Here is a 15,167-nt window from a genome sequence, read left to right as displayed (position 1 = left end):
TCCTAAGGGGGAGATAATTGTAACGCCCGTAGATCCGGGCTAGTAAATTTAGAGATAATAGGGGTCGAAAACGACTTTTCGACAAAAGATTATTTAGAATAAATAATCTTAACCAAGTTTTAGAATATGTCTCAAGGCTTCCGTACATATAAAGAACGCCGGAATCCGAGTTATAAGGAAGAAGTTATGGCATGTCGAAGTTTTTCGGCAAAACCGGCACGACACCGGGAGACGTAAATACTGAAATATGAGTTGGAAGAACCTGTAGAGATCATGGACCGAGAGGTCAAGCAAATAAAGCAAAGCCATATCCCGATAGTGAAGGTTCGCTGGAACGCCAAGCGGGGACCTGAATTCACTTGGGAGCGAGAGGATCATATGAAACTGAAATATCCTCATCTTTTTGCTTAGTTATTTGTAACTACTTAATTGCATAAACTCTAATTTCGGGACGAAATTCTCTCTAACGGGGGGATGATGCGACAATCCGAAATTTTTATCTTGTACACTTTTCAAATCAATCAAGGTTAGACTCGTTTTTGTTATTTTCTAGCACTGTTTGGAGTCAATTAGAGTGTTTAAAACCGAGTATAATCAGGGTATGAGTCATGGGATGAGTATTGTGAGTGTAACACCTTGCAAATGAGCCAAACACACCAACACAAGGTGTGTGTGGCCGCACACCCGAGTGTGCGGCCACACACCCATCCCAACCGCACACTCCCACCTATATATTCAACACTTAGTCATTTTGAACACTTTTTCCACTTCTTCAAAGCTAGAACTCGTTTTCTCTCAAGTATCATCCAACTTTTCACTTCAATCTTCAATTGGGTGAGTGATTCATCCTTTGATTAGCTAATACATGACCTTAACTAGCCTTTTCCCTTGATTTGATCCATGAAAACACCTATTTGGTGTTAGATCACCAAGAACACCAAGAACACCAATCCGGGTTCTAGAGTGTGAGGCCATACAAACCGAGCATCAAAGGATAATTAGGAGTATCCAAATCTCCGAAAACAAATTACCCAAAATTTGAGCATAAATGCACAACCCAAAAATCTTTAATAAACCCAAACCCATCAAGAACCGAAATCACTTCCGAATCTCCAATCGAATCATTTCATAAACTTCAAATGCTCGAGGTCACTTCGGTCTTCAAGTCCGCGAAATATGAAAAATTCAACTTTCGAATTTCGATATCTAAATCTCTCCCCTTTTTATAATCGAAAAATGATTATAAAACCAAAAAGGGAATGAGAAAGCGCTCAATTCGGAATTTTTCTATCCAAAACTCCCCCTTAACACATGGCATAAACATTTTGCTTCAATCCGGAAAATCCAAAAAATCTTCAATTTTCAGCTCGTTCACGGACCGCCTTTGACAAAATTTCACATATTTGGGTAGAAATTGTCGATTTCAAAATTCTGCAATGACCCGGTGCGCCCAAAACTGCCAAAAATGCGAAACATTCCCCCATTTGCGAAACTGGGTAGAAATCATCAATTCGCATTAACTGTAGGGGCCTGTTTCGAAAATTATTCCATTTCTCAGAATTTTCAACCCAATTTCGAAGTTGGGTAAATTCTGTCATTTCACACAAACTTCAGGGATTCGAAATGAAACTTCTTCATTTTTCATTATTTTTGTCACCATTTCGAAATCGGATCAATTTTGCCATATCTTCGAAACATTAGGGACCAATTTCGAAAATTTTCGTTTTCTTCTTCAATTCGTGTTACCAGTGATGAACCGTCAATACTCCCAATGGCACAATGCACTCTATGTCGACATTCAAAATCAACTTCCACAAGGACCCTCGGCCTTCGAAAGTAAGCCCACATTCAATTTACCCTTAATGTCGATACCCAAGTTAAACACATTTAGAAATCAAGCATATAACCACCGTCCACAATAAAGAGACCTTCGCTCTTCGAAATTAAATCCACAAGCCATTTGACTTTCGTTCTTCGTTCATTGTCAATCATCACACAAGCAACTAACGAACATCAAAATGGAAATCAGTTTGACATCAAAGGAATGGAACCCAGTTTAACCCCAAAATCTTCAATCGATTTTTCCCAGTTCGTTTGCCAAGTATCGATTTCACAGCCTTCGTTATTAATCTCTTTCTCATGTCAACTAAAAATTCCGTTCACCTTAAATCCATCTATCGACCTTCGATCCCAAATCAACAATCGAGTGTCGATTCCACCAAAAATTTCGATCAACTTATAGCTTTCGCTTTTGACTATAACCAATCCATCCAATTCATCGATCCTTAACATCGATCACATCTAAATCTTCCATTAACTGACCTCATCGACCATTGAACCATCATTCGCTTTTTGGTGTTAACCCAAAACCAACAAAATCAATTTGTAGCACATAGCGAAAGAAGATTCGACCTTCGTTTCAGTTCGTCACTTTGACATCAAGAACAACAACATCGACCAAAATTCGAAATTAGACTCAAATTAGACTAGATTTCGACTCTCTCAACCTCAAAACAACTTGTAACTATCGATTTCAGCATACAATTCACCATTTCATCTCTTGAATTCCAACTTTGACTTTTTCACAGTTTGACTTTTGGAAGTCAAACACCAAATTGATGATTCAAACACCAAATTTTGGATCAAAAACTTGATAAACCATCTGTTCTTCACGAAAATTTCAAAGTTCTTGACCAATTTAATCAAAATCAAAAACTCAATTGTCGACTTCTAGACTAAGATTTGAACACAATCGATTTTAAGATTGAACACACAATACAAAATCGATTCAGAAGGCTATTTTAACAATCAAAACAAGCAATAATCGATCATTCAAAATCGGTAAAATGAAATCGGAACTCAAGAATGATGAAGCAACAGATAAATCGCTTGGAATGTCAAAATGTACAACTCGTATATGCACAAGATGAAGAACAGTGAATCATCGAATCATATATCTGATTTTGATGAACGGGCTTTTTGTTTTAAGATATTGGATCAAGAACTAACGAATTGTTGGGCTTAAAACGTTCATGAACAGCTTCGAATATCAAAACATGGACTCAAGATAACAAATTATAATAATGGATTCATAACATGATTTTTGGGCCAAATTCTTGATTTAGACAAATAATTGCAATTGAGAATCAAATCGAACAACAAATAGGACTGGATCGGGTCTTGATCAATGAAAAAATTATTGGATCATAACAAATGAGTTTTTCAAAAATAATTTGATCCAATGAGTCAAAATGATCAAAAAATTCAAGAACGCAAGCACGAATCAAATAGATTTAGAGAGATCATAGAGAGACTCACCATAAACGTTCCAATTGTGTTGATTGTTGCCAAATCGAGAATCGTTTCTTAAAAAATTACTTCAATCTTCGAAGACCTGCTCTGATACCAATTGATGTGAATTATGAGCATTGATTTGGCATGTGGAATTAAAGAACATACAAAGATCACGGTGATTTGGGTGTTTAAGAGATGTATTCGATCATGAAAGGTGTTACAAAAAAGTATAAGCTAGATGTAGACAAATAAATAGCTCACACTAACACTCTCAATGTTACATCTCTCAATCACACCTCTACAAGTGGTATGGAACCCACCTTATATAGAGGTGTTTACATGTCTCTCTCTCTATATCTCTATCTCTCATGTCACAAGGCTACTTTACCACATGCAAGTAGGTCTACAAAAGTCAAACCATTTACAAAGTCATACATGGATAACTTTTTACCCAACAGTTGGGCGCAGTTCTCAAATCTACAATCAATGTCGTCGTAGCTCCCAATACGGTGGAGACATTTGAAATCCCCAAAGCCACAACTCACTTTCCTCAGTTAATTACAACTCCTATGATTTCTCTTGTAGACCCTACTCTTTATCCTGTGCCTAATAAAACTCCTGAATGTAGACTAATTGGAAAACAAGTCCCCCTTGATTTCTTTGGGCCATTCCCAAAAAATAATGTCACTCCTACATTCTCGTTTACCTCCCATCAGGCCCAACGCAATGATTATATGGCCGATTGTGACTCAAATAGTGGTGGCCCGAAACCTAAAAAACGAAAAAGGGACGAACTTAACTTCAAAGCAAACCTACCCCCTTCGTTCCATTTTAATCAGGTCAACACACAAACAAACTGCGGTCCTCCCATCACGACACAATTGAATATCGATATCCCTACAACAACTTGCATGGACTTAAACATGAATCCTGTCAAATCAACATCGACGGTGATACCTAATTGCAGTGCATCGGAGTCTCACTCTAATAAAATTGATCAAACAGTAGAGATTGGGGCTGCAATTGGGTTTCAATTTTATGTAGGTAATGACATCCTTGCTGATACATTCGGAGGTACTGGTGAGCAACATAGTATCCAATGAATTGTTTATCATTGAATGTAAGAGGCATCAGGGTGGATGTGAAAGTGAATTGGGTTAGGAAGTTAATAAATCTCCACAAAGCTAATTTCATAGGACTTCAATAAACACAATTGATTCATCATGAAAACATAAACATATTTTGTTATTGGGGAGATCAAGACGGTGATTATGAAGGGATTCAATCAGACAGGATATATGGTGGGTTAGTCTCAATATGGAACAATAACTATTTCTAGAAAAAAGAAGTAATAAAATCTAACCAATATATCATTATTGTTGGAACCTGGATTGGTATCAGTGGTGACACGATTTTTGCCAATATTTACAGACCACATGATATTGGTGACCAAAACAACTTATGGGGAGATCTAATTTCTATTAAAAGGAAATTCGGTGACTTCAATGCAGTAAGAAGGATGGAAGAAAGATTCAATTGTATATTTTGTAGGGCCAATGTATCAACCTTCAATAAATTCATTCAGGGCGTATAACTCAGAGACTTCAACATGGGTGGTGAGAAATTCACATTCATGGCAAGGGTGGGCGCTAAATTAAGCAAACTTGACAACTTCCTCGCATGTACAAACTTTCTTAATGCTTTCCCCTCTCTGGTGGTCACCGCCCACACCCGTGAACTGTCAGATCACAGTCCTATTACCTTGATATCCAAAGACACTGACTATGGACCACCCCCTTTTAAACTCTTCAACTCATGGATTTTAAGGGCTGGGTTCGATAATACTGTTTGTACAGCGTGGGAAAACTTTAGGAGGTGCGTAATCTCAACTCATACTTGGCTGCCAAACTCAAGTATCTTAAAGGGGAGATAAAAAATGGAAGAAACTCTCAGATAAGGAAGAAACCAGGAAATGTTAAGAATCAGAGAAGATGTTGCACATCTTGAGAGGATAGCAGAGTCAAGATTGTTAACCGATCCTCAACTTGTGATTTGTAGTCATGGCCTTCAAAGAATCCTAAAATTAGAAAAAATAGTTGTATTGGATCTGAAACAAAAATCTTGTGTCAAATGGCGGTGGAAGGAGATGAAAATACTAACTTCTTTCATGGCTACATAAATGGAAAAAGCACGAGGAACAAGATTAATAGGTTGACAGGGAATGGTAGATGGGCCACATCGGTGGATGAAGTCAAATGTGAAGCTCTCAGATTCTTCAAAAACAAATTCATAGAGTCTCACGCCTCAAGGACCAAGTTCACTAGCTCGTTCCCGAAATCAATATCCATGATGGAGGCAATTAAATTAGAAGTGCCATTTAGCCTTGAAGAAGTAAAAGGTGTTGTATGGGCGTGTGGAGGTGAGAAGGCACCTAGTCCAGACGGATTCATGTTCAAATTCATTAAAACTTACTAGGATAATCTCAAGTTTGACGTGATGAACTATGTTTTGCACTTTGAAAAGTTTGGTACCATTGCTAGGGGATGCAACTTGTACCCAAGGTGAAAGATCCCTCCTCTCCCCCTTTCTCTGACTTTCGTCCTATCAGCCTCTTTGGATGTATATACAATATCGTCTTGAAAAATCTTGCTATTCGTCTCAAAACGGTCATAGGCAAGGTCATTAGTGATGTGCAATCTGTGTATGTTAAAGGAAGGAACATTCTCGATGGTCCATTGATGGTCAATGAGTTATACTCGTGGGCTAAGAGAGTGAATAAGAAAATTATGCTATTCAGGGTGGATTTCGATAAAACATTTGACTCGATAAACTGGGGGTATCTTGATTCTATCCTTGTACAAATGGGATTCGACAATAAATGGCGTCTTTGGATTCACGGATGCTTACAGTCGTCTCGTGCTTCAGTTATTATCAATGGTTCCCTGATGGAGGAGTTTGAGATCTTAAAAGGTGTCCGTCAAGGTGACCCCCTCTCCCCATTTCGCTTCATTATAGCAATGGAAGAACTCAATGCTTCTTTGATGGAGGTTAGGGACAAAGGAATCTTTACGGGTGTTCATCTACCTAATGGCAGACCCATTCTCACTCATATGTTCTATGCCGATGATGTAATGTTTGTGGGTGAGTGGTTGAGATCCAATATCATAAACTTGGCTCAGATCTTGAGGTGTTTCCATGTTGCATCTGGACTAAAGGTAAACTTTCACAAATCAATAGTATTTGGAATTGGTGCATCAGTAAACAAGACCTCGAATTGGGCCAATATCCTCGGATATGAAGTGGGATCCTTTCCTTTCACATATCTCGGGGTCCCTCTTGGAGCGAATATGAATCTCATAAAAAATTGGAATCCGATTATTGACAAATTCTCCGCCAAATTGTCTTCTTGGAAGTCTAAAACTTTGTCATTCGGTGGGCGATTGACAATAATCACCTCGGTGCTAGGAAATTTACCCACTTATTTCTTTTCTCTATTCCAGGCACCCATGGCAGTCACAGAGACGCCGGAACGAATACGAAGAAAATTTATGTGGGGTGGAACCGATGACAAGAAGAAGATTCACTTGGTATACTGGGATAAAGTCATTGCTTCAAAATCAACATGTGGGTTGGGTGTAGGTTCGATCAGAGCACTAAACATCAGTCTAATTGTTAAGTGGTGGTGATCGTTGAAGACAAAAGGTGACTCATTATGGGGTAGATTCATAAAAAAGCATTCATAATCTAAGTGATAAACCTCATAATTATATGTCTAATAGTAAGATCAGTGGGGTATGGAACAACATTGTGGCGAAAAAAAATGATATACACAAACATGGCGTTGAGCTCGATGACATATTTAAACTACATGTTAAATCCGGTGTCAATACCCAATTCTGGTTAGATAAATGTATTGGTTCGACAGAACTAAAAGAAAATATCCTTTTCTCTATGCTCTTAATACTAGGAAAAAATGCACTTTGGTTGAAAGATTTTATGAAGATTCTTTTGCAAGTTATTGGCGATCTTATCCTCACGAATCAAATCTAACTTCAGAGCTCAACAACCTCCGGAATGACTTGTCTTCAGTACAGCTGGTCAACGGTGCTGATAATTGGGTGTCCTCCTTATATAAAGATGGGTTATTCAAAGTAAGTGACTTTAGAAGGAAAATTGATTTCCATTTTGACGAAAATCAAAACATTCCCACAGTCAAATGGAGCAAGGAAGTACCAATCAAAGTCATCTGTTTCATATAATGTGCAATTAAAAACAAGATAGCTTTGATGGTGGGTCTTAGAGCTAGAGGTAATGAGATTCAAACTATCACTTGTGGCGCATGTATCAATGAGGAAGAAGATGCTGATCATATTTTGGTAAAACGTCTGTTTGCCAAAGTAGTGAGAGATAAAATCTTCAACTGGTGTGGTATACAAAATCAATTGTTCAATAGCATTGATGAATTACTTGGATTTGCTGCAAACTGGCGGAGAAGTCCAAAGATGAAAAGACCGGTTTCACCCCATATGTTATGGTATTTTTTGGAATCTATGGAAATATCGCAATGATGGGATGTTCAGAAAGATGTTCATTAAACCTTCTTATGGTGTAGAGCAAATCAAATCAACACTATTTATGTGGGTTAAATGTAAGGGTAAAGGCGGAACCTGTCAATGGGAAGAGTGGTCATCATCTCCTTTTTGTATCTCATACTTTTTGTACTCTGTGCTTTGTTGCTACCTTTATCCTCTCGATAATTACTTACTAGTCGTGGGTGTTTATTAATAAAATTAATAATATTTGTCGTTTTAAAGAAAATAGAAGTTTAGAAAGGTGGGTCCAAATCTAGTTTCTATTTTTGTTTTTATTGGTCGTACAATATTCGATGATACGTGTTTAATATTTCGATATTAAAGACTAAAAAATATAATAGAATATTAAAAGAATAATTATTTAGTTAAATAATAGTAAAGATTTGAAATTAAATACAATTAGGAAAAAATAGTTTATTTGAGATATTTAGCTTCCTTATTTGATAATACATTTATAACATAAGGGCTGAGTTATTATAACATTATGGCTGAGTTAGTGTGCGAAATTAAAATAACAGGAGAACTTGCGAACTAATGATCAGTAAACTATGTGTCAGTAGTCATATGGACTGCGGATGCAGATATGCATATATACATATATTATGAATCAACAGTCATATTGACTACAGATGCAAATATGCATAAATAGTTATATGGGCCGTGGAGTGCGGATGCAGATATGCATGCATGCATCAGTAGTGCATATATATAAACATTTAAAAAAAATTCGTCAAATCTTTTTTTGAGCCTCAATATGGATTAGACGCTGCATTTCGTTAATATTTATGGTTTTGATTTTGAAAAATGATAGTTTGATTAGTAGTTCTCAAGTTCGCATAATTTTTTAGTTCTCAAAAGAACTTGTATCTATAACATTAATAAAAAAAAGAGAAATTAAATTACCTCCTACATTTTATACCTATAAATATTCGTACTCATTAAAATTATGCCAAATGTTATCATTACACCATTCAATTTAATTTTATTTTATATATTTCTAATATATCCTTAATCCTTAATGAGATAGTTAAAAAAAATATGAAATAATAATAGTTGTTGTAATTTTAATGGATATAATATTTATAGGCATATAAATGGAGACAATTTAATTAAACAAAAATTGACTAAAAACTCATTCATTTTACATGAAAGTTGGCCGAAGATACCAAGAAAGACTGGCTGAATTTAGTCAAGAGGATCTAAAATCAAATCTTTTTAAGGGGTTTTCTCCGGTGGGGATAAGACTTGGGCCCTTTTAGAGAGCATCTAGAATGACCTTTCTATAATGTTCTTTAAAAGTCTGCGAGAAATCTGGGATCTTCTTTCTTTTTTGCCATCGAAAAATCCGAATTCCTGATATTTCTCATCTTTCATGTTGATGGTATCTCATCTGCTACACAACACAAGAATTAAATCAGGGCCCACTCAATATAAATATAAACATACAAACAAATATGTATGTACATAGGAAACTTATATTAGTTTCATTTAATTTAATTTTAAATAAATTATTCATATAAAGTATCCGATTGTGGATATTTTCCCCCAAACATGAGAATTTGCCCCAACCGTGAGCTATTTCCCCAAGTCGTGGATTTCACAAGAGAAAAAGTCATGGCTCCAATAACGATCATCGAAAAATTCATCCAAAGAACAGCCTTTTGTGCAACAAAAAGTGTGTACTAGTGAAAAAACAAGGAATACAACATTTCTTAATGGATACCTTGATGAGGGTTACCATGTATCAAGTATACGCATTCAAAACACGAGGCATGAGTTGCAAGCCATTTTAGATGTTAGAATGATCATTTATGGTGGTAACAAGGAGTGTATGGTAGCTAGATACTTTGATCTTGACTGTCTATTTGGACACGAGAAGGTCATTGACCGGGTATGTGTTCGCGATTAAGAATGCGCTCATTGGTCAGGCATGGATCTTAGGGTATGGGGAGTGGTCACCACCAACCCACCGAAAAAGTGCTACCACATTTGCGCCACGTCAGCTTCACCACCAACCCACTACCAACCCAATAGACATTGAAAATGGTTACCACTCTATAATATTTCTTTTATTTTTATTATTTTATTTTTTTAACATTATATTAAATAAAAAACATAATTTATAGCATAAATAAATTTTTTGAAAACATAAAAAAATAAAACCACATTTCATTAATTAAAAACATAGAAATTTAATACCTAAATTACTAAAATAATCATAAAACATACCAAATAAAACATTACACTACTTAAAACAACATACAAATTTAAAACATAAAAAACCAAAGAGAAATACTACTCGTCGTCGTTGTCGTCACCGACCTCATCCGCTTCGTTCCGTCGTCATCTGCCTCGTCGTCACCGCCCTCACCCTCTTCGTCTTCATTGTCATTTTGCCGTTGGAATTGTCTTTCCCATATGTGCTTGGTCAAATCGTGGCGTGGATTGTGATGTGTTTCACGGTATTATATTTCCAAAACCCTAGAGAAGTATGCCGGACTGCCAACTTGTATTACTGAAGGTGGATTAAGTATATCGTTCCCGGTATATGAACAAATAACCCTACCATCTTCTTCTATTGTCATGTGATGTAAAATAACACAAACAGTCAACACCATCGTTAGTTTTGCCTTATCCCATGTTCGTGTCGGATGTTTGATTATGTGCCACTTTTGTTTTAGGACTCCAAACGCTCATTCCACATCCTTCCTTGCAGATTCCTGTGCTAACTTGAACAATTTTTGTTTTTCATCGACCGAAAATGAATATGACTTGACAATTGTAGCATACTTTGGATATATCCCATCACCTAGGTAATACCCATACTTATATTCATTTCCATTCACAATGTTTGACATGTTTGGTGCTTTACCATGCAAAATATGGTTAAATAACGGAGACGCTTGGAGCACATTCGGGTCATTGTTTGACCTCGCCATACCAAAGAATGCATGCCAAAACCATAAGTCCTGTGAAACAACCGCCTCTAATATAACAGTCGGGACCCCATGATCACCTCGCATGAATTGACCACGCCACGCATCGGGACAATTTGCCTATTTCTAATGTGTACAATCAATACTACCAATCATCCCTGTAAAACCATGTTTAGCTTGATGCGCGACATACAACTGTTCGACATCACATTTAGTCAGATGTCGCAAGTATATGTCACGGTAAAACTCTATAACATACTCACATAAAAGATATGTATGGTCTCGACCCGTCTTCTCAGACATTTTCAAATACTCATCTGATGCGTCTGCGACTATGCCATATCCCAGTTGTCTAAGAGCGGCAGTATATTTTTGTATTGTATTAAAACCACGTTTACCTCTAACATCCAATCTTAATTGGAAAAAATCATAACTACGTTACAAATCTCTAACTATACGTAAGAATAAATTTCTACTAATACGAAAATGTTTTTCAAATTTCGATAGATTATATAAACTATCATGGGCAAAATAATCACGTATCAAAAGTTCATTTGACGCCTCTCGATCCTGGTTGATCCATTTTCTACGCTTCTTCTCGTCGTGTGAACTTTCGCCTCTCTCACGAACTATGTCTTGTGCTGCAAACAATAGTGTGCACAATACCAACTCCTCATCAGAATCATCATCAGATGAAGAAGAAATTGAACCGGAAAAATTATCCACTTTTTTTTGAAAGAGTGTGAATGTTTTGAAAGAGTGTGTGTGTTTTGTTGTGAAAAAAGTGTGTAATATATATATATATATATATATATATATATATATATATATATATATATATATATATATATATATATATATATATATATATATATAGAGAGAGAGAGAGAGAGAGAGAGAGAGAGAGAATAAAATAAGTGAATGATTTTTTTTTTTAAATTTTTTAATGGTCGAAATGCTGCCCCCCCCCTCCCTAAAATGTCAAAATCGAGTTAAACCAATCAATGTGTCCGTCTTCATCCGTCTCCCCACTTACGCCATAGCCAGAGCACCAACCCTCGGGGCGATGTTCACGCGTCTTGGGGGCTCCACCTCAACACTCACGCGTGCTTTTTATTCCCACTCCGATTAGCCTTACAATGGTGGTTAAAGTGGTGTTTTGGTTGGCTATTCAATAAATATGCATATTTATTAATGAATGGTTTTTTGATTTTTAATTTTTAGGCTTCATTTTTTTAATAAATTTATAAATATAATAAAGTTTATCATTTTCATTAGACTTTGAAAACATGTCATGTCTTGTATTGTTCGTATCGAGTTGAAACATTAAATGAGGTAAGAGAATGTTATCCTAAAATGATATGTTTAATTATCGTATTTTATTTTCATGCCAAGTTCGAATCAGATTAGCATGTTACTGTTTAGTCCTTGTAAATGTAGTGTCTCATGTTGGGTTGAAATATTTAATATGTTGAAGGAATAGGAGTTGGTGAGGCCATGATGAGGAGAGAGTAGCCGAGTGAGTGAGCCCAATTTATCTAAAAACATAGAAATTTTGAATATAAATATACGGATATTTTATCGCTAATCAAATTATTAGAAGATAATAATATGTTATTTTCAAAAACCAAAAAAACTCTATAATTTCAATTATTGGTTTAGTTTTTCGCCCTCCTAAAACTAATTAAACTTAAAATTAACACAAATAGATTAGAAGTATAATAATAAGTATAAAAATATATGGTAATTTATATCAAAAAAATGATAATTCATAACTAACCGTGTCTTGATGAATATTGTTGCAACCGAAGACATATCGCAGATCCTATTCACCACCGTGGCTCGAATTAACTGGGGATTGTGGCTCGTAATTATTTGAGCACTCAAGGTTCACCCCAAACAATCGCAATCGTCTTGTTGCTACCATTCCTGTTTGGTAATTAACCACATTTTCATACACATATTCATATTCATATACAAATTTGATTTTTTTTTAATGTTAATAATGACAGAAATTAATTACTTATGATATGTTTTTGTCATTTATTTGGATTATTGTATTGCTTCTTGGCCCCAGAAATTTGTAGCTAGAAATGAGTCATTAGAGCATCCATAATGGTGAGTTCAATGATAGAGTTGAATGAGATGGTAAGTCTATGTGTCATTCAATGGATGAAGCTTTATCATTGTGAGATGCCACCTTGACATTCAATAGATTTGGAGTTCAATGACCATTAAACTCTTCAATGGGAAAAAAAAAAGTTTTTAATTCTTAAATATTTACTATAAATTATATTTTGTAACATTCTATTGAACTTTGTCGAGTTCAATGCATTGTAAGAAAAAAATGATAGAGTTGTATAGATTGTAGAAAGATGATGTGACAATCCATTGAACTCTAAAAAGTTCAATGCATTGTGAATGACCTTAGGTGTTATGCGACAAAAAATTAAGGGTGTCAAACCGGACAGTTCTTCCGTGTTTTTGTCTAACGCCACACGGTACCACGCAAATTCTTTTGTTTTTTTTAACCCGAACACGATACGACACAATAACATGTTTTTGTCCGTTAAAACGAACATGACTCAATAAAATCATGACAAACACAAAAATAACAAAAAATAACCATTTACAAAATGTCATACATAAGTTCTTGTAACAAAGATAATTTAAACACGACAAAAAGTAAATTAAAACAACATAAAATGATACTAAACATACACAATTTTTGAACACAAACATAATGTTTCTTGCTGTTATCATGTTGAATTTTGAACCGGACATGACACGAGGAACAATATGTCATAACATGGTGTTTTTTATACATGACAAATACTAATTCAAAATTAGATTTTGTCCCAGTTTAGTTACGTATTTTGTCAACTTTTACCGCCCTATAATATTGTATCATTGAACCTCTCTCTCTCTCTCTCTATATATGTATATATATATATATATATATATATATATATATATATATATATATATATATATATATATATATATATATATATATATATAAAATAAAAATAGAAAATTGAAATTCGAAAAACATAATCACCTGCATGAAGACAATCGGGTTGGTATCGTAGAGGAATAGATATAGGCGGATGGTGTGAAGGATAATGAGACTGCGCATGATGGAACCCCGCCATGTTGCTCCACCTATTAATCTGAGCACCGCCATTAACCGGCTGAGCCACCGCCGCCGCCATTCTATCAATAATTGGTGCCGCAGCTGCAGACAGTCGTTTCCATCCTATAAACATCCTTTGACAATCCAATCTATGTCGCTCGAACAAAACGAGGTCGCCGGCATCCAAGTGATTCTCCTTGACGTACCCGTTCCAACCTTTGGTCAACACGTAGCTTTGACTACTTTTCCAGTAAGAGTACTGGAATCGCCATAGCTTCCCAGACTCGTCCTCAAAACTCAGTACCAAACCTTTCCGTTGGTTAGTGGCGTCACCACCACCTCCGAACGGGAAGTATTTCTCGGCATGGTGTTTGGGAATGACAAGACGGTTGAGTTTTCCGACATCACTTGGAGTTAGGGTTTTTTGAAACATGTGTTCTTTAGAGATGGTGGTAGTGATATCGGTGTTAATGAAAACTTGTTCCAGTTCATGGCTATCGTTGTGAGGGTTGAAGTTTATATCACCTAAGGCGGAAGACGGCAGTTGAGCGTGGTGGGTGTAAAATATGGGGTTATTTTGAGTTTCCATGAGTGATTCAGGTAGAGTGGGAAATCAAGGGACATTTTGTAGCATGGGAAATCAAGAGAAAAAGAGAAATTATGTTTATTAAAGTGGAACAGTGTGTAGGTCCAAGCAGGTGTGTGAGAGAGTACGTGTCTCAACCAAGACAAACTATCATAGCTAATTAGAGGTGCAACTAGAATCCAGCTCAAACTTAATTTTTAGTTCGACTATAGAAAAGCACGTTTGAACTCATAAGTCATAAAGAGCTCGACTTTAGTTTTCACAAAATTTTTGGAACATTAAGTAATGCAATAGTGGTAATATATAGGGTTGTAAACAAGTGCAAGTTTATTGAGTTGTCGAATTCAACATGGTATTTGATGATAATTTACACTTCTAGAAAGACCGGAAATACTCACGGCGTAATCCGTGAAGTATTGTCTAACTTACACATCTAGAAAGACAAGAAATACGGACGGCGTAATCCGTCGATATTTCATCGGTGATAGCTATTACCGACACAAAATAAGACGTTAGGTTTTAGGTCGTGGTAATATTTACCAATAGATTAGCGTTAGTCTGACGGCTTCTAAACCGGTTATTGAAAAATCATGCACGGTTTTAGTTTTGAACATTAAAAAAAG

At 35.9% G+C, this 15,167-nt stretch overlaps 1 protein-coding gene across 1 annotated transcript; it reads right to left on the bottom strand.

The window, feature by feature from the left end:
* Positions 1–11,352: 11,352 nt before the first annotated feature.
* Positions 11,353–14,557, bottom strand: LOC145121868 (B3 domain-containing protein At3g11580-like). Its single transcript, XM_079057557.1, has 3 exons — positions 13,884–14,557; positions 12,603–12,751; positions 11,353–11,463 (listed from the first exon to the last, which is right to left on the bottom strand). Exons 1-2 carry the CDS (start codon positions 14,545–14,547, stop codon positions 12,648–12,650), a joined length of 768 nt encoding a protein of 255 aa, XP_078913683.1. The 5' UTR covers positions 14,548–14,557; the 3' UTR covers positions 11,353–11,463; positions 12,603–12,647.
* Between the last annotated feature and the right edge of the window lie 610 nt (positions 14,558–15,167).

The sequence above is a fragment of the Lactuca virosa genome, chromosome 6, assembly GCF_052849685.1.
Source record: "Lactuca virosa cultivar CGN04683 chromosome 6, Lactuca_virosa_CGN04683_v6, whole genome shotgun sequence".
Taxonomy (NCBI): Eukaryota; Viridiplantae; Streptophyta; class Magnoliopsida; order Asterales; family Asteraceae; genus Lactuca; species Lactuca virosa.
The sequence above is the reverse complement of the archived record's forward strand: the minus strand, read 5'-3'. Positions and strand labels throughout refer to the sequence as shown.